This window comes from Solanum pennellii, chromosome 6, assembly GCF_001406875.1.
Source record: "Solanum pennellii chromosome 6, SPENNV200".
Lineage (NCBI taxonomy): Eukaryota > Viridiplantae > Streptophyta > Magnoliopsida > Solanales > Solanaceae > Solanum > Solanum pennellii.
The window spans coordinates 50,986,241-50,996,833 of NC_028642.1; the positions used below are offsets into that span (position 1 = coordinate 50,986,241).

The following is a 10,593-nucleotide window of genomic DNA, read 5'->3' on the forward strand; positions in this document are numbered from 1 at the left end:
TAATATCAATCCCATATTTTTGAAAAACTAAGACAATAGAATAAACAATTAGGCGTTCTATAGAAAGCAACATGAAGTAAATTGTTGGGTCTGTCATAATACTTCTGAATATATGGTAGGAAATAAATAAAATGTTACTTTTTACTATTGTACTTCTAATTATTTTCAAATTATTCTCATACAAAATTAAATTAAACAACCTTTATTATCAATTAATAGTATACAATAATTTTACAAAATTAAATTAAAAAACCTTTGTTATCAATCAATAATATACAATAATTTCATAGAACAAACAAATTACGTAAAACAATTTTTACAAAACAAGTCTTATCAAGTGCCATGTTCTCACATGCATGACCCTTTATAATACAAACAATCAAGAGAAACTATATGTACTTAATTAATTAAATAATATGTATCTTGTTATATTTTTGTATAGTGATAAACTTTATTCACCTTTGTTCTTCCACTGAGTAAGTGAAGGAATACTTTGTTCATTCCTAAAGAAATTTGAAGGATCCACCTTAGTCTTCACATGAACCAATCTATCAAAATTATTCTTGAAATACTTTATACCCCAAACCTTAGCTTGCACATAGCTTGTATATCCCTTTATGTTGTTCACTCCAATATCAAGATCCCTATAGTTGATATAAGCAGCTCTTGGTGACTTAGAAACAAAAGGAGCCATGTAAGAATAAAGTCTTCTTATCCAACTTATATGCCTCTCAGCTACTTCTTCCCCTTCTTCATCCCAATACACCAAATGTTGGATTTTGTATAAATTCCCAGCTCTATGGGGGAACGGTATAGCGGATGGTGAAATCTCATCCATCCTCCCACCATAAGGACTTAAGATCACTTGAGATGATTGAGCTTCATCTTCAAAGAAGAATCTCCATATTCCGTTGAGACCTCCCTCTGGGATTGGCTGATACACGTAGTCTGATTTTGCCTTGAAGTAACGCGTTGAGAGTTGAACCCTACTTAGCAAGACATCAAGAGGTCCATCTGTTGGGAACCCTGCAAAGTACAATATAGACTCTATCCAGCTCATCTCAATGCAATCTTCTCTTCTCAACCCTAATTCAGGGAAATTTTCATGCATGATGGGAAGTAATCGATCGATACCACCAAGGAATATGGAGTTGAATGAAGCTACAATTGTTTGTTGGTTGTTGTCATCTCCTTGATTACTTGAGTTCAATCTACTAACCAAGATCCTAATGAACAAATCTTCATGGAATCTTGGAGCCACATATTGCCACTTATGAACAAGCTTAGTGGCATTTTGTTCCAATGTTTTGTCAAGTGTGAAAACAGTTACTATCTCAGGAACATCTACTAATTTGACCTTCCATGCAAGGACAAGTCCAAAACTATTACCACCACCTCCTCTAATTGCCCAAAATAGATCTTCTCCCATGGAAGCCCTATCAAGAATCCTTCCATTCGCGTCAAGCAATCGTGCATCTACAATGTTATCAGCTGCTAGGCCATATTTTCTCAGCATAACACCATAACCACCTCCACTAAAATGTCCACCAACACCAACCGTTGGACAAACACCAGCTGGAAACCCTAGGGTTTTGCTTTTCTCTGCGATTCTATAATAGAGTTCACCAATAGTTGATCCAGCCTCAACCCATGCACTCTTATCATTGACATCAACATTGATTTTTCTAAGGTTGATAAGGTCAACTATAACAAATGGAACCTCAGAGACATAAGAAAGACCTTCATAATCATGTCCTGCACCACGAACCCTAACGTGCATCCCAGTTTTCTTAGCACAAAGAATGACTCTTTGAACCTCAGTTTCACTCACTGGGGTGACAATCACAAGAGGTTTAGGAGTTTCGGATGTATTGAACCTTAGATTTTGTATGGAGAATTGAAGGATTGATTGAAAAGAAGAGTTATTTGGTGTGTAAACATTGGAGGATATTTGGTTACTATGAGATAGACATTGAATGAATTCTTCATGATTATCAGCTAATGTTGACCATGAAGCTGATGAGAGAACAAGTAGTACAAAAATAAAGGAAAACCAAGAAATCTTCATATTGTATGAGATTTTGTTAAGTTTGTGTTATGGAAATGAAGTTGCAAACCCCATTCTATTTATAATATGTGAGGAAGGAGCTAATATTTGGTTAGTTGAACTTTCTATAATAATCAACATACGTGTGAAATTGTAATGAATAAAAAAGAAGAATAGTCAAATCAGATCAAGACCACCAATAGCCTTTCACATTTGTTTGACCTTAATTAATACTATTTTCGTTCCTAACTACTTGTCCACTTTTTCTTTTATAGTTGTCCTTAATTACTTTTCTATTTTGACAAATCAAAAAAAAACCATTTTTTTTACCTATTATACCCACTAATTACTTTGAAAAATGTAGAACATTTCATCCACTTCATAATTAATTAATAGGGATAAAACGGTAAACTCACTACGTCATTGATTATTTCCTTATAGGTGTGTCAATTCAAAAGTGGACAAGTAAAAAGGGACAGAGGGAGTAACTTGCTATAAAGACAATTTTTAGCCGTCTATATTCAAATTCAACCCTATGGTCTATTATTTCTTAATGTTATGATCCTATTGCAACTTGCAAGGTAGGGACATTGGGACTTGATTTTCACGTTGGTTTAATAAAGTTTACATAATATGGATTCTTCCATTTCAATATATAGTTAGCTTTCGGGGTAATATATAATTATCTCTGAGTTATATATTTTAATGATATCAAATCATTTTTTATGTCCGTTGTGACCTGGATGGTGACGTCGATATTCATTGCAATGTTGGCCCAGGGCTAGAAATGATCTATCGCAACCATTGAGTCCCACGTATGTTAATTACGAAATTTGAAACATAGTATTTCAGGTTGCATTAGTTCGAGGATACTAAAAGGAATTGTTCTAATTTTAAACTTCACTTTCAAAAAACGTAGATTTTTATCACAAAATTTTGCGTAATACGTGTGTTTCTCTTCGTAATACTGAGAGATATGAATGAATTTTAAAGAATACACCGATCTCTAAAATAGATAAACATCTTTTTTTTTTATGTTATCAAAATTACTCATTATAATTAAATATTGATTACAATTGAGAAATTCTTGAAGTGGTCCACAAGGAACTTTTATGCTTGGAGGCTATAACGAATAACTAGATCGTGAAAATGAATTTGTCTACGATACTATTATGGTATAGAGAAAAAAAACTAATATACATTGTCTTTTCAAAAGATCTAGAGGAAATACTTTATCTTTAAAAAAAAATTGTAGTGTTAACCAAATTTAACTTCATGATTCTAATTTCCAAGAAAGGATAAGATAGTTACAACCAAATTGATATAAATGATTACTCCCTCTGCCTCATATTTATGTGATATTTTTCCATTTTTCGAAAGTCAAACAGTTTAATTTTGATTGGATATTTGAGTATGAAATTTTCCATTTTTTTGAAATGAAATTTATATATTTGTAAACTCCGTAAAAAGTACTACAAGTCAGAATAATTGATAGTTCAAAATGTTAAAAGGATATATTAAAAATTACGGTCAAAGATACACTTATTTGAATCTCAAAATGCAAAAAGTGTCACATAAAATGAGACGGAGATAGTATAATTTTTTAGACTTTCTCAATACTTGAACATCTTTAGCTATTAAAGCAAGTAGCATACTTTATTTTGAAACTTTCGAATTCAACATATAAATTTTATAAAAATTATTTACAACAAGGATGTACATGTGTTTAACTATTTTTCACGCTGTTCTTTCAAATGATTATTATTTCTAAAACAAACAAAACACAAAATTGTTGTAAAAAGAGGATATATTTAAAATTGTTCGACCCCTAAAAAGATGACAAGTTGGGTTAATCAATTGGTCAATGGTCTTGGCTTATATTGACAAAAAATTGGAAATTTAAACAAAATTGAAATTTGAAAATTCTCACTTTGAATTTATGAAGCTTCTTTACAATTTGTTGGTTCTTTCATTGGACAATTTCTCTGATAATAATATTTTCTTCTACCCCAAGCTATTTGCAAATTTCAATATCTTGACTTTAAAAGGTATATGGTTTCAATTTTTTTTTATTTTTCTCTTTTTGGGGGACATTTATAAGTTTTGCTTTTATACGACAGGTCAATATCAAAAATGAAGTTTTTTTTTCCGAACTCACTTTCATAAATAAATAATTCTTCAAGGAAATAGCTAATTCATAATTTTTGTATTTTTGTATCTCATACTAAACTTACAATTTTTGCCTACTTAATTATAGGGGGAAAAAATAATGAAAATGTTGCATATCGTATGGAAGATATTATTTTATTTTATTATTATTGTTGTTATTATTATGATTAGAAATGAGAAAGAAACTTGATGCATGCATGGTAAGGTAAATTTATTTTATTTCATGAAGATAATATCTTTTCTTTTTTTTAAAGAAAAAAAAATCAGTGCTGATGAAGGCACAAGATTTTTATTTTTATTTTTTTAAAAAGGAACCATAATTCTTTTGAAACTTGCTAAATATTATCAAACTCATATGTTATATACGCAAAACATATTGTAGAGTACAAATTTGTAATTATTAACCAAATATCTAATTGAATAAACAACGTAACATTGAAAGAGATCTAACCATGTTCAATCATATATTGTTTTGGTCACTCATTTTTCCATCCAAAAGGGTCCGTCGATCCTTAAATAATACGTTATGCTCCTTTTATATTGTTCAGAGAACTTTTGAAATATGTTAATGATTTGGGCTATTAGAGTCAATAATAACAACATATCTAATATAATTTTACATGTGGAGTTTGAAGAAAGAGTATAATCTATATTGTATACATATGTTACTTTTATCTCGTGTCTGTAAAAGCATTGTTTTCAAAAGAACATTAACGACAAATCCAAATTAAATTAAAAGAATATAATTGTATTCAAATTAAATGCACGATAATATATCTATAATCATAAATTCAAAGGTCTTATCATTTGTGCCTCTTAGTTAATACTTATTCACTAATAATATCATCGTAAATTAGTAACTATCATATTATAATATATTTATGAGCAACTTTCACATATAGCAAACATAAAATTCATATTTGTATGTTATAGCAAAGTTTGCATGATTGCACTCCATAGCAAACATATAAATGTATAATTTGCTATACATATACAATTGAAGCGAACTGTATAAAACGAAGTGTATAAAACGAGAAAGAGAAAGAGACTTGGGCAGAGAATTGTATAAAAACGAAGTATATAAAACGAATTGTATAATTATAAGTGTATAAAACGATTATATACAATTTGAATTTGTATAAAATGAGAAAGAGAGAAAGGCAAAAGAGACTTGGGCAGGGAATATACAATTGAATCGAATTGTATAAAACGAGAAAGAGAGAAATTATATAAAATTTGAATTTGTATAAAACGAGAAAGAGAGAAAGCCAAAAGAAACCGGGCAGGGGAGTATTTTTATTATATAATTATAAGTGTATAGGACGAAAACATATGTATTTGCATGTGTATATCAATATTCTCTCGCTTTATACAAACGAAAACGCAATTTATACATTTCACTTCTGTTTATATAAGTGAGAGAGGCAAGGGTGGCGAGCGAGATTAGGGAGAATGGTGAGCGAGATCTGGGAGAGGGGAGAGAGGGGAACAAAAATATATGTATTTATACAATTTCCTCTGCTTTATACAAATAGAAACAAATTTTATATACTTGTGTTTGTATAAAAGTGAGAGGAAGCGAGTGAGAGATGGAGCGAGAGACGAGAATGGCGAGCGAGAGTTTGAGGGAGAGAGGTGACTGACAACAGTTTGCTACAGGACATTATTAAATCGGGTGATTATAGAAATCAATTTAATTTACTAATTTGTCATTATATACAATTTTCCCTATATTTAATTATACGGAATAATGCAAATTTTACACACAAACTCAATCAGACGCCTCATGGGCTGCTCTTTTATATTAACTGGAAAAAAACAAAAGAAATACCAACATCGATAAAAATTAGTTATAAAAAATAATTAATCACCTCATGGGCTGCTCTTTGTTTGAAGTGTTCCAAATAATATAGATTATAGAGATTTCTAATAATATATATATATATATATATATTTCTAATAATATATAATATACATACACAAGCAATTTAACAATAACTTAAATGCATTATCTATCTCATTATTATATTGATCGAAATAGTTCCACATCAGACACAATGCTAATATCAAGAAACTTAATTTTATTTGTTTATAGTATGTAGTATTTAATTCTTATGTACTTTCTGAATATGTTTACCTTGTTTTTTTTTTAAAAAAAAATGTTCAAATTAATGACTAGATACAAAACGAACAAACAAAATTAGATACACTGATTAAAATACCGCTGACATGGTAATTCATAGTAATTAATTACAGAGGGCCAATTGTTATTTCTATTAGATCTCCAATTATAAGGAACTTACGCCTATTAAGGAAAATATACATATTGTCCAGAACTCAACAAAAATAAATATATTAAAATGTCAACAAATTTAGAAGAAAACAAATAAATTAATACGGAAATAATAAAGCTGATTTTATTTCTGTAAATCCTTAGAACTATTAATTTAAATTGGAGATATCTTTGTTAGTTCACTACAAGAAAACTATGAATTAGATGAGGATTTTCCTGGGGATTAGTATGAAAATCCATAGGAAACTTATTTTTCTGCAAATTTTCATACTAATTCCTAGGAAAATAACTATGTAATTCACTCTTTTCTTGTAGTGGTTGTTTTATACTATGTACAGAATTTGTGGTTCTGACAAAAGAGGCATATCTCAGCGGGTCACTGGCCGGCCTGATCCCCTCCCGAGATCATATATAGTAGTATTCTATTTTTTTTAAAAAAAAATTGAAATATAGATATGTAAACCTACACTCTGAGTATCACATAATGCGATTATGACTGGGTGCACCTCTCTCCACGAGGTTAGAAATTTGAATTTTATAAGATGACACTTCTCTATGTGGAATTCGAGCACTTTTGGCATGTTAATTATTTCAAAATTTAAACGATTTTGGATGGTAAAAACCTAAATGTGTACCAATTAAATTTATATCCTAAATTAATTTTTTTATAATAATGCACCTATTGTCTCAAAATCCTGGACACGTCTCTGACCTGACGCCTGACGATAATGTGCGATGCATTCATCAGTTTTAAAATTCTTAATGTAAAAAAAGATACTCGCAGAAGAGAGACGAAGAAAATAAGAAACTAAAGGCGACAGTAAACTCAAATTTGTCTTAATTGTTGTTCAATGTTTGCATCATTAGACTAAAAACATGTATTAGTTCACTTTTGAATCTTCTCTTCTTTTTAGATCGATGCAATCAATTGTATATATCATTTACGTGTCATGAAAAATTGTATATGTGTATCAATAGTACATTTATTATCCAACTATATCATTTTTGTTTTGATACATATTGATATAGTCAATTATATTTATGTATCAGAAAAAAGGGTATTTGTGTACTAAAAAAATTGATATAACTACTATCAGGTTGAATTAAAATGAAACTGATACAATTGTTTATCATAAAAAAAGATATATGTGTATATTTATTTTAGAGATGATACAATCATATTCAAATATTGTATCATTTTTTAAATTTGTACGTTTATTCAGGGATGATACCATGTACGTTAATATATATATATATATATATATATATATGTTTCACTTTAAAATTTGATATGTATCTGCGTGCGAGAATGAGAGAGAGATCAGGAGAATTTATGTATGTGTCTAAATTTTAATTGAGACATGTCTCTCTCGATCTCACCCCGCCTCTCTACTTTTTCACTCTCAATCTGGCTCACCATTATCCTCTCTAAAATTGAAGTTCTGTATTGTAATTAGGAAAAATATAATTACTTTTCATAAGTATGGTCCAAACTAAAGCTATTTATAAAGTCAATGCACAACCTCGCTTAAAGTATACTTGAACTAATTAAGATGGGCTGAATAATGGACTATATAATGGATTATAATGGGGTGAATGTTCTGAAAAGAAAAATAGAGACACTCCCAAGTCCCAATCGTGGTGTTTCAACAATTTGCTAGAAATTATTCAATATTGAGAAAAAACAAAATCAAATATGTAAGAAATAAATCCATAACAATAAATTAAATTAAACAAATCAACCAATAATACAATAATTTTAAAGAACAAGCAAATTAAACTAAAAAGAATCACTACACAAGTCTTACCAAGTGCCTTGACTTTTAAATAATGATCTTTGGTTCAACCATAACTTCATTGATCACCTTTGTTCTTTTTATCCCTAGTAAGTGAAGGAATATTTTGCTCATTCCAAAAGAAGTTTGAAGGATCCACCTTAGTCTTCACATGAACCAATCTATCAAAATTATTCTTGAAATACTAAATCCCCCAAAACTTAGCTTGCATATAGCTTGTATATCCCTTTTTGTTGTTCATTCCAATATCATATCAAGATCCCTATAGTTGACATAAGCAGCTCTTGGAAACTTAGAAACAAAAGGAGCCATGTAAGAATAAAGCCTTCTTATCCAACTTATATGCCTCTCAGCTACTTCTTCTCCCTCTTCATCCCAAAACACCAAATGTTGAATTTTGTATAAATTTCCAGCTCTATGGGGGAACGGTATAGCGGATGGTGAAATCTCATCCATTCTCCCACCATAAGGAGTCAAGATCACATAAGATGATTTAGCTTCATCTTCAAACAAAAATCTCCATATTCCTTCAAGACCTCCCTCTGGAATTGGCTGATATACGTAATCTGATTTTGCCTTGAAGTAACGCGTTGAGAGTTGAACCTTACTTAGCAAGACATCAAGAGGTCCATCTATTGGGAACCCTGCAAAGTACAATATAGACTCTATCCAGCTCATCTCAATGCAATCTTCTCTACTCAACCCTAATTCTGGGAAATTTTCTTGCATGATGGGAAGTAATCGATCGATTCCACCAATGAATAAGGAGTTGAATGAAGCTGAAATTGTAAGTTTATTGTTACGACCTTGATCACTTGAGTTCAATCTATTGATTATGATCCTAATGAACAAATCTTTATGGAATCTTGAAGCCACATTTTGCCACTTATGAACAAGCTTAGTTGCATTTTGTTCCAATGTCTTGTGAAGTGAAAAAACTGTTACTTCCTTAGGAATATCTACTAATTTGATCTTCCATGAAAGGACAAGTCCAAAAGTATTACCACCACCTCCTCTAATTGCCCAAAATAAATCTTCTCCCATGGAAGCCCTATCAAGAATCCTTCCATTCGCATCAACCAATCGTGCATCTACAATGTTATCAGCTGCTAGGCCATATTTTCTCATCATAGTACCATAACCACCTCCACTAAAATGTCCACCAACACCAACCGTTGGACAAACACCAGCAGGAAACCCTAGGGTTTTGCTTTTCTCCGCGATTCTATAATAGAGTTCACCAATAATTGATCCAGCTTCAACCCATGCACTCTTGTCATTGACATCAACATTGATTGTTCTAAGGTTGATAAGGTCAACTATAACGAATGGAACCTCAGAGACATAAGAAAGGCCTTCATAATCATGTCCAGCACTACGAACCCTAACGTGCATCCCATTTTTCTTAGCACAAAGAATGACTCGTTGGACCTCAGATTCACTCACTGGGGTGACAAACACAAGAGGTTTAGGAGTTTTAATTGTATTGAACCTTAGATTTTGTATGGAAAATTGATGGATTGATGAAAATGAAGAGTTATTTGGTGTGTAAATACTGGAGGAATATATTTGGTTACTATGAGTTAAGCATTGGATGAATTCTTGATGATTATCAGCTAATGCTGACCATGAAGATGATGAAAGAACAACAAGTAATAAAACATAGGAAAAACAAGAAAATTTCATATTGTTTAGTTTGTGTTATGGAAATGAAATTGCAATCCCCTTCTATTTATAGTTTTAAAATGTCTAAGGGAGCTAGGAGTTAATTGTTTAGTTTGAGTTTCTATAATAAAAAATGAAATAACACCACAAAAGAAGAAAAGTCAACTAATCATTCAGATTTCAAGACCACCAATTGTGCTTTGAGTCAACTCGATGGATTTTAAAAATATAGAGCAGCGTTGACTTTTTAAGAGATGTTTGGACTGGATCTATGCACTATTTTGGGTATATAGACATTAATATTTCTTGTTATAAACTGGTAATTTAATAAGTTAGAACGAAGGGGAGAATTGATGAGGTGAGTGTTTTCGAAGATAAAATTGTAACAAAAAAAAATCTGAGAAAAATTCGGAACTTATATATATTAATTACTTTAAAAAAACATAGACTATACTCTATAATGAGTAGATTGTGAAAACCAATTTATATATTTTGGTATCTATTACAGAAATATTATCTTGATAAAACTTTTTATTATCTAATTATCTTTACGTATCATAACAAAGTAACGTATTTTGTTTTAAGATTTTGGATCCACATTTTAAGGAGACTAGCATGCAATA

General features: G+C 30.6%; 1 protein-coding gene and 1 pseudogene across 1 annotated transcript; both read right to left on the reverse strand.

Moving 5' to 3' along the window:
• Nucleotides 1-269: 269 nt before the first annotated feature.
• LOC107022714 (berberine bridge enzyme-like 18) lies at nucleotides 270-2,098 on the reverse strand. The gene has a single exon (XM_015223308.2). It carries the CDS (start codon nucleotides 2,066-2,068, stop codon nucleotides 452-454), a length of 1,617 nt encoding a protein of 538 aa, XP_015078794.1. The 5' UTR covers nucleotides 2,069-2,098; the 3' UTR covers nucleotides 270-451.
• A 6,265-nt stretch (nucleotides 2,099-8,363) lies between these two features.
• On the reverse strand, nucleotides 8,364-9,991 carry LOC107022421 (annotated as a pseudogene).
• Nucleotides 9,992-10,593: the final 602 nt, after the last annotated feature.

Bases quoted from the DNA above. Each gene is read 5' to 3' on its own strand.
- LOC107022714 (XM_015223308.2), bottom strand. From the start codon at position 2,068: ATGAAGATTTCTTGGTTTTCCTTTATTTTTGTACTACTTGTTCTCTCA.